Below are 25,999 nucleotides of genomic sequence, written 5' to 3' on the forward strand. Positions count from 1 at the left end.
TGTCTTTCCTCTGGATTGCATTCAACAGTTCACAAAGGATATCAGGGTTGCAACTTCACTACTTCTAGATCCAACCCATGTTTCAAAGGCTCTCCAGAAGAGTCAGAGTCATTACCATAATTTGGGCAAGAGGTCACGTAAGAGCATTGATAAGACTGGTCATCACACAAGAGGGCTTTATTACCCCAGTACCATATTACACTTTGTGTCACCATAAGCAAAAACATAGGGATTGTGGCTCTTTAAAACAAATAAGTTCATTTCAGTGTGAGCTCTTGTGAATTACAATTTACTTCCTCAGATATGGCTCTCAACAACAGCTGGAGACAGTCACACTGGCACTGCATCACACTTGCACTTTTTTCCTTTCATTGGATGGAAAGTTGCTACAATTAATAAGTAACACAAAATACCAATTGTCAGCCTCACTGTTTTTGTGGCTACTGACATTAACATCCATGAGGGCATAATTCTATCTACACTTACTTGGGAGAAACTCCCACTGAACTGAACGCACAACAAAATACACATGCATAGGATTGTGTTGTTCACTTCTGAACTTCAGTGAATCTAATCTGCAAGAAGAACACTCTTTTTAAACAGACCAGAGAGGTGAACAAGTAACTCAATAAAAGGCTATTTCTTCTGGCAACCACATTCTAATTGGCTTGAGACTAATGGAGAAAGATAGTCAGAAAAAACAGCCTTTGTTAAAATAGGGTCATCTAAAACCAAGGACACCTAATTTTGTCTCCAGCACTTTCCAAAACATAATTTGTCCTCCTTCTCTAGGGAAAGATTCTGTATTTACTAAAACGCTCAGGCTGCAAAATTAGACATTCTTTCTTGGGAGAAAGCCCCACCGAACATCGTAATACTTAAGCCTGAACAAACATGCACAGGATTGCACTGATAGTAAAGAACTTGCATTAAACAAAATTGAAGAAGTGTGAAGCAACACACATAAACGCTATTGTTCTTTTTAAAACTCTACAGTAGTAAGTAGTGAAAGCAGCACAAAACAGCATAAGAAAACATTGTAAACATTACATGTGAAAGTAAAGATCTGCTGACCTTCCTTCCTGGTTTTAAGCCTTTTTTCCTTTTTTTGAGATTCTCCTTATGGGATGTGGTTTTTGTCATAGGGTTGTTTTTGGGAGACTTGCCCTTCTTCAAGGCTGTAGGTGGAGCAGGTGGCTTCCCATGACTAGGTTTCCTGCCTCTTGGTGCCGGGACAGAACCTGGAGAAGCAGATTTCTGTGGAGACTGCATTGAGCGCCGGGTCACTTTGGAAGGGGATGCCTGGGCTTTTGTACTATTCTTTGCACAAGAAACTGCAAGTAAAAAAATTACACATGCATCAGGAATGAGAAGAAAACAGTGTGAGGCACGGCAATTGTGCTACAGTTTCCCCTTGTCTCTCACTGTCCAGCAGATGCCTTGGACAGGTGAATTGATGCACAGTCATTTTCCCAAGTGGAGAGAGTAAACAAGTGGCAGACGCCCAGTTCCACAGGTACAGGGCTTCTTGCACAACTGCCCATTTATTCTGTGTGATCCTAACGGAATTCTAGGAACTAAGATTCTACACAGCATTTTTATTGCACAAAAATGCTTGGGTTAATGTACTTACACCGAAATGTAAGACTAGGATTGCCAACTTTTCAAACAGATGAGAAAACTGATCCTTCACCAGTGGTTTAGTCAGCAGGTGATCCCGTTTATGCTAAGAAGTCCTGCTTTTTTCTTCTTTGAACGGCTAATGTCAGCACAAGGGCTAAGCAGGCTGTAGCTCTGCTGGGAAATCTAGCAGGAGTACAGCCAAATTATTCCGGAATTCCCTAACTAAGGCTGTGATTATACTAGGAAAAATGTGGAAAATACTCTTGGTTTGGGGCAGGCTGATTTGCATTTTTTTAAAAAAAAATTGATCATATGCCACCAAAGGAAATGCTAATCTGCCCAGAGTCCCCCTCCCTATTATAATTTTTCCCCTCAACTACTCAGGTTTCTACTTTTCAAATACAGGGTTTTTTTAAAAATTGGTTCCAATGCGATATTGCTTGAACTAATGCTGAAAAACAGGAGGAGTCGAGCACAAGCATACAAACACACACAAAAAAGTGCTTTGCCATGGCACCTTCCCATTCAAATCTTGTCCCACAACAACGGGTTGTGTACATGTACACACAAGCAGCACCAGCACACACTCACAGCAAACAAAGCCTCTCTCCCAAACACTTTTTAAAACAGCTTTTCCTCCACAGTAGAGCTCGTGGTTTGGTCTGATTTTTTACAGCTTAATAAAGTTTATATCAGTGGGCAGGAACTTTTTTTTTAATGGAGAAGATGAGGAAATGAGTAACTGAGGAAGGAAAGCCATCTTTGCACTACAGGCACATCATCAGAACTGCAATAATAAGGCTTTTGCCATCTCCCTGTGTCGCTACTTTAAATCAAAGAGACCTGAATCAGATGGTGCAACTTCACAGCAAGTGAATGCAAGTGAATTCACATTTTCCTTGCTGTACAGTTGCACCCTAAGTGACACTCAATAAACTACAGATAACACTGAGAATTTCACTTGTACAGATCCTGCTAAAGTGAACAAAAAAATTACAATAATATTCATGATGGCTCTTCACAAACGAATCACCCATGTTCCCTTGCTTCTGATTAGTTGAATGTTTTAGATTATTCTTCAGACCTACCCCTTGGTCTTTTAGATGCATGTGGTTGGTTTCATTTTGACAAGGAAGTGCAGAATTTAATCTCTCTACATGACTTACAGAATAGGATACTTCCCCCCCCCTAAAAAAACAAACCTTTTATATAAAATTTAAGAATGTTTTTCTGTTTTGTTCAACTTACTTTTCTAGTAGCCAGGAGAAATAACGTGTACTAAAAGTTATGCAGTTGTTTTTTTAAAAGTCTGCAGCTGTTTCAATAGGAAAATAAAAACTATTAATACCCTACCCCCTAACAATTCTTATGGCACAATTTTGGTCACTGTTAATGAACACAGCACACACTGCATTTAAAAAATAACCAAAGTTACAAGTGCTTCATGTTCAAAGGAGGAACATTCTGCACTGGGGAAAAATGGTAGCAAAAGTAAACTGCTCATTATGTAAACACTACAAGTAAAACAAAATGCCTCTAGCCTGCACATACCTTGTCATGTCTGACTAATTTTAGCATAAAATAAGCTACAATGTTATTTTTTTTTCTTTTCATCAACCCCACCCATCCTGGGATCCTTCAGTACACAAACTTTCAGCCAAATTGACAAATGATTGGTGGTAGTGTTTTCCCTTATATTTAAAATTAATCAAAAACTTGGAGATAATGCAAAATAAACTATCACAATGGCTATTGTGCAGTTCTGTGTGTGCAATATGAAGCTATGGCAGAGTTAAGGGATAGTGTGGCAGAGCTATGTGGTACTCATAAAACACAACTACAGGAGACGGGTGATTAGTTATGCAATCTAACTGAGCTACCCTGCATCCTTTTGGGGAGAAAGGTGGGACAGAAATATTTTAAATAAATAAATAATAAGTAAATAATAATGGTTTCAAGGTGTAATGTCCTTTCATATACAAGATTTCAGCTAATAAATCAACTGTTTTAAATCAGTTCTTGGATATAAACGAATCAACTGGAAGTATTTTTCACATAAGCTGAAATTTTAAATGTGAGTCTCTGCAGACAGAATGATTGCTGCACACACACATCTATTCTTTTTCAGGAAACTGATCAACAGATTTCCAAAAATGTAAAATATATTTATTTCTATTATTTTATTACTATGTTATATATTTTGCCAAAGTTTTAAAAGTCCAGTAACGTTTTCAAAAACTGATAAATATTCCAATATGGTATAAATACAAAAGTGACTACTGATTCTACGTCTCACTCAAAGTAATACCCTTTTTTTAAAAATCCCGAAAACATTATGCGTCAAATCCAACATTAATACCTACAGTAAACCCACCACAATCCATGAGACTTAATTTACTTATGACTAACAAGTCCCATTCGTTTCAATTGTTCTATTTTATGTAGAACTAAAGTCAAATTTAGCTTTACATAATACATTTGGTCTACAGTTCCGTGTCTCTGTATTAAAATTTCACTTTTAACAATTAATCAGCCAAAATGGGAGAACACAATGAAGTTCACACGCACACGCACACACACACACACACACACACACACACATATACAGGTTTCAGTGCCATGTACAACAGTTGGTAGAAACACACAAAACAACTTTAAACTCTTTGAAATAAGTAGCTTGGGAATAAAGATGAACAAAACAGCAAAGACAGAGTTCTTCCTGGAACAACATGTGATTTATTTTAATTCTCCTACCTTTACATGCCAGGAGGTCCAAATGACATTTATGCGAGAAGACAATTCAGGCCCAGTCTGTTTGCCGTTTTTTTTTTTTTTTTAAACTAGGACTGAAGCTGAAAAAGCAAATCTATGACAAATCCCACACTGCTTAGGCAGTGAGCACTGAAATGAGCTAGCAAATCAGGGCAAGGCTATTTGCATGTGTTGGTTTAAGAGGAAAAGAAAGTGGGGTGGAAAGAGAGTGGAGACTGCTAAAGCAACCTACATATTGTCTGCAGGCTCTATTGACAGTGACCATCAGTCACCTGCTCATACTCCACTCACCCCAGCTTTCAAGAGGAGATCAAAGGTTAAATGAGGTCAGAGAATCTATAATGAAACTAGAGGGCATGCAAAGAAAATCTGGCTGCCAGCCCACTACATCCATAAGCAACTTTATCTCAACAAAGCCACAGGAGCCAAAAACCCTAAGAGGATGTGATAGTCTCAATAGGATTTGTTTTAAAATGTCAATGAATTTAAAAAAAGTGAGGGAGGAGAATGGCAGTAATTAATACAGCCTGTGTAGCTGAAGGGAGCAGAAAGCATGTTTGCTCTTTTCAGGACCATGCTTTACATCACAATAGCCCTCTCTCATCTCACAAACAAAACAAACCATTTTGTTTCTTGCCCTGCTAGCAAAACAATTAAGACATCAACCACTGGGGTCTCTTGCATGCCATCTACTTCTCAGCACCCTTGCCCCTGGTCTCTCATCCTAAACAACAACTTTGTTAACAGTCTTTTGAAACAGAGCAGTCTTGCTAAACTGAGCCTCAAGGGCTTCATTGCAGCACACCAGGGAAACAAGAGAAACGTGGGGAAGCAGAGTATTAACTTGCCTTTTTTGCCTTTTATAGCTCTGAAGGCTTAAACAACTTTTTTTAGTAGCACAGACAGTCCTTAACAAACATAACAGCAATTAAAATGCTTACAAATACCACCACTGTATTATTGCTTTTGGATTATCTCAAATGGCTGTTGGACAAATAATGCTCAGTATGTTTTATGTAGACTCATTAAAAAAAAAACAAAGCTATCACATATTGTAGTTACTGTCATAATCAGGTTGTCGAATTCCGAACAGCTTACGATGACTCCAGTTACAAGAACTCTACCGGTTGGCATTTGACTTTGCTTTCCTCCTTGCAATCTTCTGCATCCCTTGTTCTTTTGAAACTGTTTATTAGACCAGTGGTCCCCAACCTTTTCTGAACCATGGAATTGCTTCTGGAAGCATTTTGGTAATGAATACAGCAGTAAGAAATAAATGATCAAATCACCAGATTTTCAAACTCTGTCTAATAATGGATCCCAGAAAATTAAGTTATTTGATTGTGGAGGAGGAAGGACTACAGTCAAGCTTTTGTTGGGCATCTACTAAAGAAACCATCCCCAACCTGGCACTCCCATGTTGAAGGACAACTCCCATTATTCCTAGCAGTTCCTGTAAGTGGACGGTGGATACCTGTAATCCAACATACCTGGAAGGTACCAGAAACAGGAAGTCTGCAATGTAAAACTTCTCTTTCAATCCATGTGTTGTTGGAAAAACTTCTCTGTCTGTGAATGCTGTATAGTTATGTTAGCGTTATAGGCACCTAGTGCAGTGGTTCCCAACCTTTGGTCTCCAGATGCTCTTGGACTGCAACTCCCAAAAATCCTGGCCAGCATAGCTAGTGGTGAAGGCTTCTGGGAGTTTTACTCCAGTAACATCCAGGGACTCAAGTTTGGGGAAACATTCACCTAGCGAGTAGCATTTCTGATGGAAATGCAATGAGTGGAAAACACCTAAAGATTAATACCTGTGAAGGATGCAATGTTCACTGTGTTAAAGTTCTAGAAAGAGGTGTAAACTACTGGCATTTATGAGATTGTGAAATAGTTTGTTAAATTATGGTCAGAGGCAACATTCCCCCTAATTTTCATCCCCACTGTGTGAGAGCCTCTCCTGTCTGCATGGGGGGGGGGCAGGGTTTAATCCAAAACCCCAAAGTAAACAGGCATTGACACTGTATGCACACCTTACATTAGTGTACTTCCAAATAACTCACTTCTCCATGTGACTGGGGCAAGACTTTCCTGGGGTTCCATCCATTTTAGGAAGTAGATAATATTTTCCACATTATAATTCTGAAAATGTTTGTCTGAAGGATCAGAAATCACACTTTGGGGATTTGTTTAAAAATCAGAAGCAAAAAGTTTCTAGTCTCTCTGAATGAACATAAAAGAGAAGGAAAGTGACCTTGGACCAGTTATCCTTTCTCAGTCTGCCCTACCTCACAAGGCTATTGTGAGGATCAAGTTGAGTACGAGGTCACTGCCTTGAGCTCACTGAAGGAAAGTCAGGAGGTAAATGTAAGAAAGAAAGAAAGAATACCATACAATTTTATGCTACAGTCCTACAGCTGCTTGTCTTACATAAGCTTCACTGAATACAAAGGGACTTACTCCTAAGTAGACACATAGGACTGCATTTCTTCAGTAGACTGTTTTAATGAACAGATTTAAATTGAGTTAAAGTTAGGTTTTACTTCATTCTAGTTAGATTTTTTTACATTATGCAACAATGGAGAACAAACACTTTTTTCCTGATCTATTTCTTTTATCAGTTTAATCAAAGCCTTCAAGATGCATGGTTTGAAGGCTTTGATTCAAACAGATACACCAAATTCCGTAAGATGTAACTGTTGACCCAGATATTAGTGATCTAATTTGATTGGACAGCAATTAATTTTCTCATACTCAAAAACTAAAAGTGATAATTTGATAAAATTAATGGAAGAAATAAACATCTCAAGAAATAATCAGAAGGCCTGGATATGATTAAAGCAGCTTAACAATGACCCAACAGAAAGCTCTAGTCATGCAAGTATTTGGGCAAAGCAGGGAGCCCATCAGCTCCTCCCTCATGGCAGAACTGAACATTGCCACAGAAAACCATAACTTGAAAGAAACAAGCAACTGGAGACCAGTGACCTTAGAAGACAATTCAGTTTAACCAAATTGGAAAAAGTCCTTTGTAGCACAGATGACAAGGCAACAGGGCTGGACAACATCCACATAGAAGAGATAAATCATTTTGACACAGTAACAAAAAAGGTGATTCTTTAATTTCTTTAACAATTATCTTGACTTTCTAGGGATTCTGAAAATTTGGAGAAACTCTCAAGTGATATTATTCTGACAGCTAGTAAAGAACTCTCAGAGCAAAAAAAATATTGAAACTTACTGCATCATCATCTTTATAAAGTTTTGGACAGAACAGGCTCGTCTAGATTCTTCAAAAGCTATCAGGTACCAATTGGGGCACACAAACACTAAGAACTACAGTATTGGACCTTTACTAATCTGCAGGTGAAAACTCCAGCCTGTTGTGGTACAGTTCACCCCATGCAAACAGTTAGACATAGCACTAAGTGAAATTATTACTGGATGATTATTGAAGCCAACCTCTATTGATAAAATTTATTACCTAGCAGACCATTGCACTCAATGAAATAGGAAGGGGGTTCACAGCTAAAAGTGAAAAACTCCCAGTATCAACTGTTCTTTGGCTGATGTTCCACTCTTCCCAAATTAAACTCAAGGAAGTTTTTTCAGAACATCTGTGAATCTTGATGGAACAGACAAGAACATGAGAACTATAACGTGGAAAGAACTACCTACTTCCTAAAATGGATGGAACCCCAGGAAAGTTTTGCCTCAGTCACATGGAGAACTGAGTTATTTGGAAATAATGGAACAGAATACAAACTGCAGTTGCCAGAACACAGGAAACCTAAGAAAACTGGGGTTTTTGCACAATCATAGTCCCTTTTGAGTGCAGAAAACAGGCAACTTCACACCTACCGTATGTCAGTTAACTTTATGCCTTTCAACATGTATCATGAGGAGCTAATGTCAGCGGCCCAGAATGCTTTTGATGTTGCCTGTTACTGAGAGAAAATTATCTGATATTTTAATTAATTAATTTCACTATGGTGCTTCTGATACAAATGAAGAAAAAAAATACTGGCCTCAGAAGATCTTTTCTAAGTATGACTAAGTCTGGATCAAACCTTAAAATTTAATCAATATCAGTTGAACACGAAGCATGACATTTTAACTATAAAACATTCTTACCACTATTCCCTGGGGGTTGTAGAGCATCTCCTGTCAAGTCACACCATCCAACTGGAAATATATCCCGAGAATCATATTTACACCAATAATCAAATGCCCCTCGCCAGCCATCAAAAGTAATAAAAACTTCATCTCCTTTAACATCCCCAATGGTTGCAGGGCATATTAAATAAGGATTTTTTCTGTCTATTGCTTCCAACTTCATTCCAACTTTAAAACTGTTTGGAGACGGTTTTGGAGGTTCCTATCAAAAAAGAAAGAAAGAAAGAAATGAAATGAAATGTATGTACAAATACACTCAACCAGATATTTTCCCCATCCTTTTAATCACCCAAATCTTCTCAGTAAAAGAAAATGCAAGCCGAAAGAGCTAAACGGCACGTTTTATGGAGTTTAAACATACATAGAGAACTAAAAGGAAATGTGACAATCTGATCTGGGACACTTGAGAAAATTTAAGACATACCCTTTCCCTTTATTTATCACAAAAAGGAACAGAAAATCAAGTAATATGTTATGTTTTAATCCCTTCTTAATGAGTGTAAAGACAAAGTTACAGTGCTGCTAAAAAGACAAAACCGTTTCCAGCTTTCAAAGACATAGCTCTATTGATCCACTCCAGCATGTATGACAAAAATAAAAAATGAAATATTGTGACCATCTTAAAGACTAAAAGATTTATTTCAGTCTGAATTTTCATGAATAACAATCTTCTGCCTCAGAGGCTGGAAAACAGTATCCGGAGTCACACTTGTTAGCGTCAAAAGAAGAATGAACTGGTCATTCACAATCTTCATGGTTATGCCTAAACCATATCAGTAAAATGGCAAGAGACCCTCTTGTAAAACAATTCAAATTTGCATAATGTGACTTCAATGGATAATCAAATGATGAATGGCTATCGTGATAAAAGTCTTGTTCTTTTCTCCTCCTAGATTTTGGTTGTTTATTAGGCTGGCTTATTAATTTGTTGAGAAGGATGTAATACAACTATATTATCTATTTTGTATACACGGTGAATTAAAAAAAATCAGATAGCTTAATTAAGAATCTTTAATGTTGGTAACTTTTTTCTTTGTAAAAGGTAAGTGTACAGATTGTTCCAGGTCTGGGACAACCAAAAAGCATCAGGAAAGATCATAGTACGGTTAAGACAATTCATCACAAAGACGAGAGAGTGTCCTGCTTGTAGTGTAACACATTTTTGTACACTGTTACAGAGTATGGACATAGTATGGACATAGACAAATTCAACTCCTGCTCTTTTACATCACCACTCATTTGACATTTTAACTACTCTATGCCACTCTCCCTTTCAGCTGTTCCCATGCTCTGATATGTGTTCTGGGAGGCCTGTACTTGCCTCCTTTCTTCGTTCACAGCATTTTGTTTTCATGGTATAACCCAAGAAACTCTAAATACGCCATGGCCACAAACTAAGCAATGCTACATTTCAAAGCCTAGAGATCTCTTCATTCTCTATTACTACACACAGAAACCACAGTTTAAGACTGCAAGATTTCTATCCGCTCCATTATAAACTGACAGCTATATTTCACTCTGAACAGGAAACTCATGATTGGTTACTTCTGTCCATAGAGCAGAACAGGAGTTCACCATAAAAGAAGACAACATTTATGTCAAAGAAATATAAATTGCTAAGATGCCATCTTAGAAGTCACATAGTGACACGTTTTTTAATCCTTTCTAATTACACTTAGATGGCGAAAATAGAGATGACTATATATGAAAAAAATATACAGATTAACATTTCAGCTTACAGAAATTAAAACTAAATTCTTTTAATTTACATTTAAAAGAATTAAAAAGATGCCCTTCGCTGGGCATCTTTAAAAACCAACTGAAAACTTGGATGTTTAGGTAGGCCTTCCCTCCAGTTAACACTTGATTTTTTTCTTCCTCTTTTTTCTTTATTTTTCCATCTTGAACAACTTGTTTATTGATGTTTAAAATCTTGTTATATTTCAAATCGTTATTATATATGTTGGTAGCCGCCCAGAGTGGTCGATTGACTAGATGGGCGGGGTATAAATGAAATAAATAAATATATAAATTCTGGAGCAGTCTTTGAGTATTTTACATATTTTTCAAACATAAGTATTCTCTGACTGAAATCTGGTGATACCGTTATGCAAACAGTGTAAGTTTTGGAAGCGAACTTGTAGAAGTTACAAAGGCAGACATGATATGTTGCATATTTGCTGCACCAGATAATGTCTACCAAGATTTCTTAGCTTACAGCAATTCACATTTAAAAGTTGTGTTGTTTGTGTAACTGAAGAACAGTATTTCAGCCTCTATATCTGGATATTTTAAGTACATTGTCGAAACAATCAATTGTTTCTTTTTCCCATATACCTTTACCGGCTGCACTGCACACGTGGCTGAAATATGGTACATTTTGTCTAGATTGTAACTTGTAATAAATGAAAGAAAAGGATGATCACACATTATAATGCAAACACAATTTAGAAATTAATTTGTATTTTTTTTCTCACACAAGCACAACATGGGCACAGTACAGTTAACTAAGGAGATCAGTCTAAAATTCACGTCATATTAAAGCAGGAAAAGGTGTTTGTTAACTAATATTGCACACTTTTAAACACAAACACAAGGAAATAAAGAGTTAGGAGGAGGCGAACTGTACATGCCATGTGTGAGCCAACTTGAGGAAAGTAGAATAAAAATATAAATACAAAGACATAAAACATTTAAAATAAATAAGTAAAATATAACAATGAAGAGAGCTGCCAATCCATTTGGACAACAGGACCTTTCCCTGCTTAGTCGCTTTGAATAGCTATCCTGCCTTTTCAGTGCCTCAGATTTGTCAAGAAGCAATGCAGCTTACAACAACTTTCTAACCTTCTTAAAGAATGAGGCAGGTGCCATTTCAGCTCCATTTAGCGTTCTGAGGAGGAACATTGGCCAAGAAGAGGCATTCATCTGGAACCCTGCATTGACAGCAACAGAAAAGATTCAAAAATATGCCATTTAATAAACAGGAATCCCTAAGGAGTAATATCCCCATAGATACATTTAAAAAAAAAATATGAGCAAGTGCACACATTTTTAGATGTTTTCAAAAAGTTACAAGCCATTAATTGAATGATGCTAAATTGAGAATGTGACACAACATGTGGGAATGTTATGTGAAAAGGAGCATTTTGATTCATATTAGATTATACGAAGAGCAGGGACGCAGGGACAAGAAAGTCCCACAGCTACTTGGGAAAGATCAGTTTTCGATAAAGCTTGTAGGTGGCAATTATACACACAATTAGCTTCCTGCTTAGCCTATAAAATTGCCAAAAAAGTGCCTAAAATGTTTTTAACTACATAAACAGTATCTGATCGTTGGAATTTTGCCTGTCTTCAGGAAACACAGAAGACCAAAATGCAACAGAACATATTTTATCAAGGCTTCTCTTTTCAGGGCTTTAGAGTACATGCACATACTTTAGAGGCACTAAATACTATACAGAACAGAGTCATCACACACTCAGACTCTGAAGTAGGACAAAATTATTGTCTTTCAAGCTGGCTCAGTTAAAAGGCAAGAATCAGTGCTGCAGAAACCAAAAATACTGCCTGACAGTATCTGGAATTTACTACCATAAACAAATTACAGCTAGTTAATTTCACTGCAGAAACACTTAAATTCAAGCAGTTTTATTTCTAAACAATACCCTTCTGTCTGTGTAAGGCCAAAATTTTTTTTCTATTAACAGAACTTTTATTTTTTATTATTATTATTATTATTATTATTATTATTATTATTATTATTATTATTATTATTATTATTATTATTATTATTATTATTATTAAATGCCATTCCACCCCTTTTTAGGGTTTTCTATGAGGAGAGTACTCAGAAGTGGTTTATCATCCCCTTCCCCCGAGGTCACACTCTCAAACTCTGGTTCCACTGTCACACACTTAATTCACTGAGCTAGCCCGCCAGTTGTATTTTAACAAAGCACCACTACATATTTATAAGCCATGCATTTATTTGTATCTCTGTAATGCACATTATTTTCCCTCTTCTAAGCCACACCATAGAGCAGGGTTAGACTGCAGCTGGGACCGCAACTAGAGCTTGTAAACATTATTTTGCTGGATTACAACTCCCAGAATGCCCAGCCCCTGGCCGTGCGGCCTTACAGCTGTACTACCAAAAACAAACAAACAAACAAACAAAGTACCATTTTTGTAAGCTTTAGCCACAATACACCAATGATAGGATGCTCAATGCACATCAACTGCATGGAAAAGGTGCTTGGAAGACAATGTTTAACAATCAAAGGGGATGTATGTAAGTTGTATTTGATAAATAATAACAATAATTTGTTACCTATCGGATTCCCTATGGTTAATGGCAGTTACAATTATGCACTTCAGTATTGTAATGATCTACAAAACTTAATTTGACACAACATAGATGAATCAGAAATGGGACCTTCAATCTAATCCCTGCTATTGTCAAACAGCAAAGTGATTCAGGACAGCAAACAGAAAAAGCTGAAGAATTAAAAAATATATATTTATACCAATTTTCATATTACAGCTACAGCATGGGGCATTGATTATGTTTTATTATTTATTTTCCTAGGTCGTCAAAATGTAAAGAAGAAATACAGTCCATAGCCAAGATCTCATTGACTTTCCAGGTATCCTGGAGTGCAACAATCTCTTCTTATTGACCATGTTCGCAGATAAGAGTCCAAAACTTCTTGGCAATGAAATATTTCCCAGCCCTATATTAGGATTTAACAGACAGCAGCTCAGGGAAGGATAGGAAGATGAACTTTGGCTGTTCCCTTAGCCCCTTTTTCTTTATCCGTATTGGAGCATTGAACAATTTAAAATTATAGATGTACATAATGTATTAGTATAATTAAAAACATATTAACATGTTTAAAAAAATTAGATTATTTCCCCAGTGGACAGATGGGATTTTAATCCTCCTTGTCTCACTGTATCTTCCCATTCCTGATTTGATACTATGGTAAGTGGGGATTTTAGGAGTGTTGTATTTATTGAATTTAGAAATTTTAAAAATGTTTAAAAATAGTTTTGAATTGTGGTTTTAATATTATATGTTTGTGGTTTGGGGTATTTTTAATGATGCTTTAAATGCCAATTAAATGGCAAGAAACTTCTGTTTCTCCAGGGTTCCACTTTGTCATGCAACACTTGAGATATATCGGGATCCGAATTCAAAGGAGCTCATCCAGATCTTGCGGGTGGGTGGGTGAATTTCTGGCATGACCTCTGCTGGAAGGAGAGCTTAAAGGGTACAAATGATCCACCCAGAAAAATTCTTAGTATTTACATTTCTTGCTGCTATTATTTTACTGTTTGTAATTTCAAACACTTAGGACTTCAAGTACACTGTTACATCATGCAGGTTAAATCCATGTTTCCTTACCTAATGGGGGCTGAAGCATTCCTCCTTTCTTCTCACAGGTTCCAATTTGCTGTATATCAGAGGAATCTACTAGCCTCCAGAAGTCATTTTTGTTGTCACTTCCATCGAGCCGCAACCTTAATCTGGCACCCGTAATTCCAATCACTGTAGCTATACACACTGAGGTAACATTGCGAGGGTCATGAGCTTCCAGTTTCATGCCTACTTTGAAATCGTTGCTAGGTGGAATCCTAGACTACAGGAAAGGAAAAATGAAGAATGCATTGGACTATTTTCCCAACAGAGATTCAATGGTATTTCTCTGGCTATGTGGAAGTTCTAAGCCTTCTTTCTGACCACTCAAATTGTTTTTCAGTCTTTTGAACCAAGACTTATGTCTTCCTCCAATTAAATGGCAAGAAACATTTCCTGGTAGCTAATACCGGAATCCAATGGCTGAGACTTTCCCAACCTTGGGAATTATCCTATGGACCCTACATGCAGCGTAAACTCACTACAAACCATGTTTACATTTAACAGAGGATTTACAGTTGCAACTTCATGTAACAAGGCAAATTAGGTTAAGAGACAATAACATACATATAACAACACACTTCCAAAACAAACATGTAATCCATTTACAAGAAGTTACATGAGAAGTATATAACACTTATAAAATGCCTATGTTAGGTTGCATAACACATGACTATATTAAATGTAAGCAACATTACCAGAAATAAAATAAAAGGTATATAAAGTATACACGGCCATCTATGTATACCATTTATAGCACAAATATAAGCTTCATAAGTACTGTACACTGGTTTATATTCTGAAGTGCTTACCTGTCTGAAACAGTGTGCAGGTGCAGCTATGGAGCCAGTTTCTTTCAAGTAGTTATCCCAGTTAAAATATTCTAGAATCAAACAGGAAAAGGCCAATTTACTTCAGCTACCTATGACATGTTTTTGTTCCAGATAACTTTTTTTAAATAATTTCAGAAATGCTAAAAAAAAACCCCTAAAGAATGCTAGAGAAATGTTATAGTGTTCAGATTTTAATTTTTAACCTATTTTTTTCATTCACACTAGATTCAGTCCTTATCCCGAATGTATAGACATTTAATTTAATTTTTTAATCTGTTTCAGGACCATTTTTGCTAACATCAATAGAAGCAGGTTCTGCAAGTTGAAGTCAAAGTGCTATGACATGAAAATGAAAAGGAGCATTGTCTGCATGACAGCAATGAAGGAGGGGAGGAAAGGTGGAAAAGACGATGATCTAAGATTCGTGCTAAGATGACGACGCACCTTAGAACAATCTCACACAGTGTTAAGCTTACAGATTTTGCATTTTTTTTCTGCACTCAACACATCATCAACTATGTTTATACAGCATAAATTTAACCCAAGATGGAATAGCAGTTCTTAAGCTTTACAATGTGAACATTTCTCTGTGGGAAGGACTGAGCTAAATTAGTACATCATCACTATAATCACCACTACCATCATTATAATTATTAAATATTGTGAAACACACTTTGGAGATTATATCCTCACAAAGCATCCTGAAGACAATAAAGCTGTGTTGGACATGAGCACATCTACTGCAAGTAAAAAAAATCCAAACTGAGCTAGGTTTGATAGTTGAGAACAGATTCTACATAATAACCATACATTCATAAAATATCAATTTGAACAAATATATTGTAAAATCTTTTTTTAAGTGTGTGCAGAAGGCATAAGATGCAAAATAGGAAGCAGTTCCATCACTGAGACACCACCACCAGGAAAGCCCTACCCCTTTTACTCAGCTCAGTCAGGCACGTCTAACTCTCAATCCCATGAGCAAAACCCTGAGGATGATTATAGCACATGAACGCAACTGTGTGGGTACAGACAATCATATAGATAACCTGGTGCCAATAATTTAAAGCTCCAAAGGTAATAACCAGGATTTTCAAATCAGCCCAGAAAGGAAATGGTATTCAATGTAACTGGCACAAAAGAGCGTCATATGTTCACACTTCCTGGTCCTTATCAATATCCAAGGAGATACATTTAATGCCAATTAAGAGTTTTCAGCTGAAAGGCAGCTCACAATAAAATGTGCTGCAGGAATACAGAACAACTGCATCTCTATGCAACCATGCCAAATAAGCCTCAACTGGCCTTTTATTCTTCACTGATAGAAGGCGCTTCCCCCATCAATTTCAAAACAGAATCCAGTCTGACAGGGAAAAGGACAAACTAGGGTTGTGTATCATCAGTATGCTGCTGTTGTTCTGGGCTGCCACATTGCTTCCAATGTATGGCACCATTAATACAGTTTTTGAGACATATTCAAAGAGCAGTTTATCACTATCAAATTCTCCTCAGCAGGTTTCCACAGCTGAGTGGGGATTTGCACCCAGTTCTCCTAGCAGCTTCATACATCTATTGAAAAAGGAGATAAAATCTAACCATGACATGCTTCACAAAGCTAAAGCAATGGAGGAGAACAGCATCCTCAACCTATCCTTCCATATGACTGGACACTCAGACAGAAATGGAGCCACTCTCTCCTAATCTCCAGACCAAATGCTGAGATACTTGCAGGATCAAGAGAGTGGTGTGCCTGTCTTCCAATCTGCGGTCAGCCTGCAGGAGTAAAGAAACTGTCTCTGTTCTCAAATCTGGATGGAATCCTGATCTGAGATGGAGTTTCTAGATGCCTCAAACTTTACTTGATCCATACAGGTTATAATATTGCCTCTTTGAGGACAGAAAATAACCTCTCCCTTCTTCAGAGAGGCATTCATCACCCCTGAGGCCCAGATTCTGAATCCCCATCCACCTATCCTCTACCCCCTGCAGCCTTTCGCAATGATGGTATGAAAGGGCATCACAAACCTGCAATCAACTTGTCTGCACTCAGAAGTTGACTCGGCTGAGAAGTATCCATCATGAAACGATTAGAGAGCAAACTAATCATTTTCAGCAATGAGTCACTGATGACTGTGGCAGCTCACTCACAGTGAATACAAAAGCTCTTGCCTACAAAGTGGGATGCAAGCTGGTCATAGTAAGTTGTCAAAGGCTCCACAGCCTGAGCTTCGTTTTTCAGGTCATCTGAAAAAAGCTCAGCTGGCTCAGACAGATTTATTTTATTTTATTTTATTTTATTGATTGATTGATTTGATTTGATTTGTATCCCACCCATCTGGTCTATACGACCACTCTAGGCGGCTATTTGAAATATATAGTTTATTGTTCTCACTGCAAAGCTGTAATTGTTTATCTCTTGAGTTAAATGGAACAAGTACTCGAAGTTGTACAGATGCTTAAAACCCAATACTGTACATACTCTGCTGAAAAATGCAGATAAATACAGGTTCCTATAAGAGGGCAGTAGTTAGTAATGGCAGGGAGTAGGCACTTACCTTGTAAGCCCTATTAAGGTCGCTATAAGTCAGTTCTGACTTGATGGCGTGTAACCACACATACACACACAAATACCCACACACACACACCCAACCACAGGAGTTCCACCACCATGCCCTACACACAGTTGTGGAAAGAACACAAAGACATGCACATACACAGATGCAAATCTCTCTGTGAGCTCTCACCTCTGCTCTAAAACCTCTTCCCTTCTTCTCTACAGCTCTTACAATCCTTCTTTTGTGCTACCCTTTGAGCAAATGGAACAGTAGTTAAGGACCAAAAGGAAAAGTGGACAAGATATCCTAAACTAACAGAATACTTCTAAATGACAGAAAAACAAGGTATTTCATATGTTGTCCAGTCAACAGGAATAACATTAGACTTTGCAACAAAATCCTCATCCATGCTGGTAATCTGTGCACGTTCTCCAGGATTTTATATGAATGCGCACAATTGCCAGTCTTTGTGCATTTTATTCCTATTAAGCACATCATATATAAAACTAAAACCACTAACAAACTCCAAATAAACAGCTGTGTTAGTCTATTTAAGCATGCTAGGGACATGGTGACATAAGCAAAATGTCACCCTGTGGTTATGCAATTTTTAATTGCGTTCCTGTCATACTTTGCAGTCACATAGTATTTATTCCAGGATGTATATCCCAATGTGGTTTTTCTGAGTTACTGAAACATTTCCTTCCAATTCAATAAGCGCAGAGAACTTCTTGTTGAGATCATTTGACAGAAGTAAACCAATGCATTGATACAAATGCCATTGATTTTTTTTAAAAAAAGTTAAAACATTTGAAAAGGACATGCACCGTGACAGTAGTTCAAAGCAGTTGTGATAAGATCATTCACACATGTAACATGATTTTTTTTCAAAATATCTGCAACAAAAAAAGTAGAAGTCTCTGGCTGAGTGAGAAATGATCCATAGTTAGCATGCTCCCTGGGCAAATGATTTGCTAATGGTTGTGTGCCGTGTGACCACAAATGTATGATACAAACTCAATGGGGGATAGGAAGTCAACACTTGGCTTGTGTGACTGTAGCTTTAGTAAAAGAAAAGGAAAAAACAGAAAAGACAGAAAACTCCACACAAATATTTGAGTATTGAAGTTTAACAGATTTATTTCAACAGACTTACTTATCTGTTTACTGAATGTCTGAAAACTGGATTCTGATGCACATAAACTCACACTGTAATAAATATGTTAGTCTTTAAAGCACCACAATCTTCTCTCCTCCCCATTTTCTTTTCCCATAACTACCAAAAATGATAATCTGCTGCCACCTAGTGGCTTATACACAATATAATTGCAGTTAATAAAACCACATTGCCGGGTTGTTGCTTGAAATCTTCTTCACACAACTAATGCAAGTGAAGCAGCTATGTGGAATTATCACAGGTCAATGCCATATTCTGACCGTATGTTTGTTTCCTCCATGCTGAAATCCTGCCATTCATTATTGGGAAAATATCATGGTTTTCACCCATGCAACTATTATTTAGACTGAGGTCCCTCAGCTCTCCTGAGACTGAAGAAGCTGCTTAGATGAGTAACGAAGCATTTCAACCTAACAAGAAAAAAGTCCAGTTGCCATGACTCAACTTTCAGATAATCTCACCTGGATGACTGAAAATTTTCACAGATATATTATTCAGATTCTCAACACTGAGGTGTGGTTATCATTTGTAAGGGGAGAGTAAATACTTCCCCTATTTGTACCCCTTTCTCCCATTATCACCACTGTTTATGACACCTTAATTTAAAGTTCTTGCAAACTTGGAGTGCAATACACCACCATCCTTAAGCAAACAGTGAAGTGGTGTGTTTGTTCTTCTATCTAAAGAATTTGACCTTTCACTTTCACAACTCCTATTGTCTTAATTTTTGACATATTCACATTTTAAAATTTTGTTCTCCCTTCCTAACTCCCCACACAAGGGGATGTGAACCTCACAGCTTCTCAGTGCCAAATCAAGGGAGAAGAACCCTCTTTTCTCCTCCTCATGGCAAGACTTCTCTAGCCGCCTAGAGTGGTCCTATGTGATTCAGATAGGCGGGATATAAATTAATTAAATAAATAAATAATAAATAAATTATCCCACCCCCAAGAACAATCCTGCAGGATTTCTTGAGTGTCTTGTGGCCATTTTTGTTCCTGGAAGAAACATCAATCTGTGCAGGATTATTACAACTACTGTGCAAAATGCCATCTTTCCTGCACACAATTTCCCCAAAAGGTACTGAGCTATTTCACTTCTGCTTTAAAAAAAAGTTGGGAAAAATTTTATAGGAAACCAAGAAATTTTGTTGATGGAGGAGAAAATGTTAACTAGACATCTCAGCATGGTGGGACTTAGAAAATCAATTAAAATGAGTAATTTTTTGAATATTCACAACACAGTACAATACAGTATAATGTTTCTCCATGATCAAGTATATTTACAACCTGTATGGCAATTTAGTTCTTATTTATTTCTTCAGTTCATTTTGGAAACTCTTCTTCCCACATCTCCCTCTGCTTTAAACTGTTACTAAAGATAACATTTTAACTTGGACTAAAATGTATGCTTCTTCTTAATCATTCACTTTGTTCTCTAATGCAGTCATTCTCAATGGGGGCCATACGGCCCCCTAAGTGGGCACTGACACATTTGAAGGGGGATACAGACTGAAAAAAAAATCTATTCTATTTCTTTACTCATCTGTTTATGTTGTATCTTTGTTTGATCTGGAACCTGAGAACAGCTCCTAAAAGGGCCATGGACAAAAAAAAAATTGAGAATAGCTGCTCTAATGCTGTCTTTTCTTTTTCTTCTTTTTGACTTTATGACACAGATTGTTGCTTTCCAAGCCTATATACCTTATTTATGGTTTTCTAAATACCAAAGTATTGGAAAAGACCTTGATGTTAGGAAAGTGTGATGGCAAGAGGAGAAGGGGACGACAGAGGATGAGATGGCTGGACAGTGTCATTGAAGCTACCAACATGAAATTGACACAACTACGGGAGGCGGTGGAGGATAGGAGGGCCTGGCGTGCTCTGGTCCATGGGGTCACGAAGAGTCGGACACGACTAAACGAACGAAATACCCAAGTATTACTTGGTTTTGTGTTTTCTTTCCTCTGTTATGCAAAAGGGCACAGAATCCTCTCATCTGATTCACATTGCTAGACCACTTAGTACCAACTAACAAGAACTGAGATGATTTTTGAACCTTATCTTTCACAGCTTTATTCTTCCCTCTGAAGTAGCTCCAACATTCCCATGTCCTCTAGTGCAGCGGTCTCCAACCTTTTTGGGGCCGCGGATCAGTTGGGGGAAGTGTGGGCATGCATGCCACACCCACTGCAGGCACGACAAAGTCAAGTCTAAGTTCACTGTATTAGCTAAAAGCCGTCACAATTGTTTAAATACAGAAATGGTCAAATAAAAACATGATAAAAGCTGTCACTACTGTTTAAAATACAAAAATGGTCAGATAAAATCATTCTAAGATCAAAGACATGTAAAATAATAAGAGACCCTTCATATCTGGGAATCTCCCACACAATTGATCGCAATGGCTTTCAGAAAATTAGCTCGAATAGCGCTGTTCTATGTGTGACACAAGGGTCACAGTCCAAGAGTAACTTGACCACCTTTATCTGAGGGCTTTCCTCCTGTAGAGCAGCCAAAATGTTACCCAGGAGCTTTTCTCAGGGGTTCTGATATAGCTGACAATAGAGTAAACAATGGAGAATGTCCTCTATCTCACCTGCTCCGCAGATGCACAGCCTTAGATGTTTAGGGACACTCATGTACCTGCCATCTAAGACAGCGGTTGGCATGGTTTGGAAGCGGAGTTCTGCGAAAGCAGTTCTCAAGGAGGCAAAAGTAAGTGCATCTAAGTATTGAGCCCTTGAATGGTTTTTTTTTTTAACAGATGGTACCAGTGGGAGAAACCTGAAGAGTGGATTAAGGCCAGGTCCTGGTCGTTATCTGATTTATAGAGCCAATCTCTCAACATTCTTTTGACCTCAGAAAAAAATGAAAATGTCTGTAGAAAGGGATTTAGATTTTAGTAGGTTTTGAGCTGAAGTTGCCCAGCCGCCACTCTTCCATTGCTCTATCATACAGCGTTTGGGTAGGTGGTGGTCGGGCATATCCATCACCCTCTTATAATAAAAGAGTATAGCTAAAGTTGCTCTGGCTTTGATGGATACCATGCCTGTCTCGGTTCTAAGATGAGCTGCTGGAGCCCCCTGAGGTGCTGCGAGGACGTGTCTCAGAAATTTATTCTGTCCTACTTCAAGATGGTGTAGGTTGTTCTGATTCATACCCCAGATCTCAATTCCATAAAGCATTTGGGAGATGACCCTCCCTGAAAATACTTTTAAAGCTTGGGTTACTAGTTTGCCACCTTTAGAATGAAAAAATTTGACCATAGAGGCACGACACACCCGTGAGCATGTTACCCCCGTGAGCTTGCCACGCCTCCCGCACGACCATGACACGCCCCCCGCTGCCGTGATACACCCACTGCACGTGCGCGCAGGGTGTGGAGATCCGTATCCATGACCTGCAAGCGCGCACGGTGGGTGCAACATGCCCCATGGCAAACACGACACCCCCCTGTGAGCGTGACACGCCCACCACGAATGTGACACACCTCCCACGCGAGCATGACATGCCCACCACAGGTGCAACATGCCCACTACGTGAGCATGACACGCCCACCACGCAGGCATGCAGGGGGTGGAGATCTGTATCCGTGGCCCAGTTTCGGCAAGCCCAGGGACTGGCACCGGGCCGCAGACCAGGGGCTGACGACCCCTGTTCTAGTGGAAAAACGCTCAAGGCCATCACTTGGCAAAAGAAATCTCAAATCAATTTCATAACTTAAAAATTCATTGACTAATAGTGACTAACATAAATTTTCAAATGAGTACCTACATACTTTCTTTTAGATGATGCATGTATCATAGCGGACTATTTTTAGAACTGACATTTCCTTTTATTTATGAAAGGGGAATGCCTCTTTCAAGATGGTTAATTTTCTGCAATATTAAGAACTTGAATTTTAAAATGTCACACACAGGTACACACGTACACACACATCCCACCAGGAGAGCGCTTCCTGGAAGGCATAGTCTCACTGCCTTTTATGGGAACTCTTCTTTTAGGAAGCATCATGACAGTTTCCTTTATTTATCAAAATACAGGAAACAGGAAGGCTGTCGGGGCCTAATGAGGCATAACTGGGAAGCCTTACTCTGCAAGAGAAACAGTTGCACTGATTTTTGTTTCCAGGCTGCAATTCCTAGGTTTCCTAGAGATGTCTGACAATCAAAGTCCAAAAAAAAAAACGAATGACACATCCCTAGTGGAGATGTTGGATTGAAAATCCAATACATGGCCCTTCCAGGATGTGCAAAATGTCACAAGCACAGATAGGTAAATATTAAGATAATTCATTTCACTGTCTGGTACACAGTGGCCATATTTGGTTATTATGGATTTGGGGCTTACAATGAATACCATCTGCTGCAGAAGGGTATGCTCCCATTTCATAGCAACTACACTGAACACTTTTTAAAAATTGCTTTCAACCTTAATTTTTACCCTCTGCAAAGGTGGAAATGGTCCCCGAAAGAGAGATGAAGAACCCCTTCCCCCCTCTCTCAATATGTTGATTCCAAATCCCAGCAGCAGCCAGGATGGCCACTGGTGATATTCTGCCAGTCCTGAAGTCAACAAAACCTTCTTCTAGACAATATAACCTCCTCCCAGCTCCTAGCGAATTCAAATAAATCAAACATCCTTCTTAGTCTGCATACTTAGTCTAAGTGTATACAGTGGTGCCTCGCATAGCGAGGTTAATCCGTTCCGGATTAACCTTCGCTATAGCGAAACATCGCTAAACGGAATTTAAAAAGCCATAGAAATGCATTGAACTTTGTTCAATGCGTTCCTATGGCTTGAAAACTCACCATTAAGCGATGTTTCTTCATAGTGCCGCCATTTTCGCGCCCTCGGTAAGCGAGGGCAGGGCGCGAAAATGCGGCGCGGACCTTCCGGCGGCCATTTTGGAACCGCCGATCAGCTGTTCTCCCCGGCTTCGTTGTGCGAAAATCGCTAAGCGAATCGCTTAGCGTTCATCGCACAGCGAAAAAACCCAATAGGGGCCATCGCTGAGCGAATGCTCCAGCGATGGCCCAGAGTGCCTCGTTAAGTGATTTCATCGCTCAGCGAGGTACTCGTTAAGCGAGGCACCACTGTATTTAGTCTTACACATTGCAGTACAGTGGTGCCTCGCACAACGAGTGCCTCACACAACGATGAATTCACACAACGATGCCTTTTTCTGTTAAATTTGCTGCCTCACACAGCGATGTTTCCTATGGGGGATTTTCACACAACGATCTCCCTTTTCGCTCCTGTAAAAATTTTCTCCATTGGAAACCATTGGATGGTCTGTCTAATGGTTTCCAATGGAAAAAACAAAAAATCATCATAAATTAACGAAGTGTCAGAACAACACCAAAATCAGTTTGCATAGGTTTCAGGAGGTGGACTAACCATTGCAATCATTTAAAACAGCTTCCAAACATTGTAAGACACTTTTACAGGAGCGAAAAAGGACTTCGCAAAGGCATTGAAATGTATTGAGTCGGCTTCAATACATTCCAATATAGGAAACATTGTTTCACTCAACGATGTTTCCTATGGGGATTTTCACTGAACGATGGCAATCCGTTCCAATTGGAACGGATTAACCGGTTTTCAATGCATTCCTATGAGAAATGGTGTTTCACAGAACGATGTTTCACACAACGTTGATTTTTTTTTGAACCAATTAACATCGTTGTGTGAGGCACCACTGTATTTGGTAGCAAAAGCCTAAAATTCTAGGATCCTTTAGGGAAAGGTTCCCCTTGGCATTTAGTCCAGTCGTGTCCAACTCTAGGGCGTGGTGCTCATCCCCGTCTCCAAGCTGTAGAGCCAGCGTCTTGTCTGAAGACAGTTTTCTGTGGTCACGTGGCCAACGCGACTAGACATGGAACACCGTTACCTTCCCACCGTGGTAGTACCTATTTATCTACTCACATTTGCATGCTTTCGAACTGCTAGGTTGGCATGCGCTGAGGCAAGCAACAGCTCACTCTGTTGCGTGGATTCGATCTTACGACTGCTGGTCTTCTGACCTTGCAGCCCAGAGGCTTCTGTGGTTTAACCCACAGTGCCACCATGTCAGGCTCCTTTAGAAACTCTTCTATTTATAATCTAGTGAAGAATATAAAGTTTTTATACATCTTATGCATTCACCAACACTTTTCTTCTGCTAGGCTCTTACCATCACCACTGAATGGCTGAAATCTTGTTGCTTAGCATAGTAAGTAGCACTAGAGTAGGCCCACTGAATTAGTCAGGGTTTGATGAGTGAATTCCTCTGCAAGTTCCATTGATACAGGAGGGTATATAATACTTTTGCATTACCAAGTCCCAACCAGAGTAGACCCATTCAAATAAACAGAATTTACAGAAGAATTAACTCACCAAATCCCCACTGATTCAATGGGACTACTCTAGTGTGGCTTTGGAAAATGATAGATTACTTAACTTGGAAGGGCACGATTTACAATTAGGCTGGCATGCTTACCTATGGTATAAAAAAGATAAAGAGCAAAAGCACTTTAATTTACATATGATAAGAAAAGCTCTATTGGGAATGTGGAGAAAGATTATACAACAAATTTACTGTAAAACACTGGTATGGTTCTCACCTATAGAGGTCTTTATACAACCTAATCTTATGACAAAAGCAAAACTTTTAAGATACCAAGATTTATTAAAAAAGGATGGTGAATTAAGGTCTAAAGAAGAGCTAGAGTCACAGAATATCTATATAGACTGGTGGTCCAGAGCACAGCTGGAATCTAGATATACAAAAGACAAAATAGAAGGCTTCTACTCAGAACAAACGATGTTTGATAAGCTTTTATTAGGTTCAAAAGATAAAATAGTTAAGAAAATGTATAACTATCTGTTAGAAATTAAAATGCAAGATGAAATGGTTAAAGAATGTATGATTAAGTGGGCACACAACATAGGGCATAATATTGATATTGATCAATGGTTGAAAATATGGCAAAACAATATAAAGCTTACAAGATCAGTTAATTTTAAGGAGAATATTTACAAGATGTTTTACAGGTGGCATATGACCCCAGAGAAATTGCCAAAGATGTACACAGATGTATCAAATATGTGTTGGAAATGTGAAGCACATGTGGGAAGCTATTATCATATGTGGTGGTCATGTAGAGTAGCGGAACAGTATTGGAAAAGAGTACATGCTGTGTTGCAACAAATATTGCTTTGTAAGGTGCCATTAACCCCAGAACTGTTCTTATTGACTATGATACCTGATAACATAGATAAGTCAAAGGAATATATAGTTATATATATAGTTACTGAAGCAAGAATTCTCTATGCCAAAAATTGGAAAAGTCCGACATACCGAAACAAGAAGATATTGAGAAGACACAGGAAATAGCCTAAATGGACATTTTATCAGAAGTAATGAAGGACTGTCCTTTACAAAAGGCAACAGAAAG

The 25,999-nt window shown here is 38.4% G+C and overlaps 1 protein-coding gene across 4 annotated transcripts in view; it reads right to left on the bottom strand.

The window, feature by feature from the left end:
- Positions 1 to 25,999, bottom strand: part of SCML2 (Scm polycomb group protein like 2) — a 68,340-nt gene that overhangs the window by 27,460 nt on the left and 14,881 nt on the right. For 3 of the 4 annotated variants that reach the window (XM_020789160.3, XM_020789159.3, XM_020789158.3), the window contains exons 4-8: positions 14,806 to 14,876; positions 13,982 to 14,216; positions 11,416 to 11,504; positions 8,527 to 8,770; positions 1,075 to 1,334 (exon numbers count right to left, since the gene is read on the bottom strand). In XM_020789160.3, the coding sequence (XP_020644819.3) occupies positions 1,075 to 1,334; positions 8,527 to 8,770; positions 11,416 to 11,504; positions 13,982 to 14,216; positions 14,806 to 14,876 (899 nt within the window). Of the gene's footprint in view, positions 1 to 1,074; positions 1,335 to 8,526; positions 8,771 to 11,415; positions 11,505 to 13,981; positions 14,217 to 14,805; positions 14,877 to 17,570; positions 17,633 to 25,999 lie in introns of all 4 variants that reach the window. The other variant, XM_020789161.3, reaches the window with a different exon arrangement.

The sequence above is a fragment of the Pogona vitticeps genome, chromosome 3 (assembly GCF_051106095.1).
Source record: "Pogona vitticeps strain Pit_001003342236 chromosome 3, PviZW2.1, whole genome shotgun sequence".
Taxonomy (NCBI): Eukaryota; Metazoa; Chordata; class Lepidosauria; order Squamata; family Agamidae; genus Pogona; species Pogona vitticeps.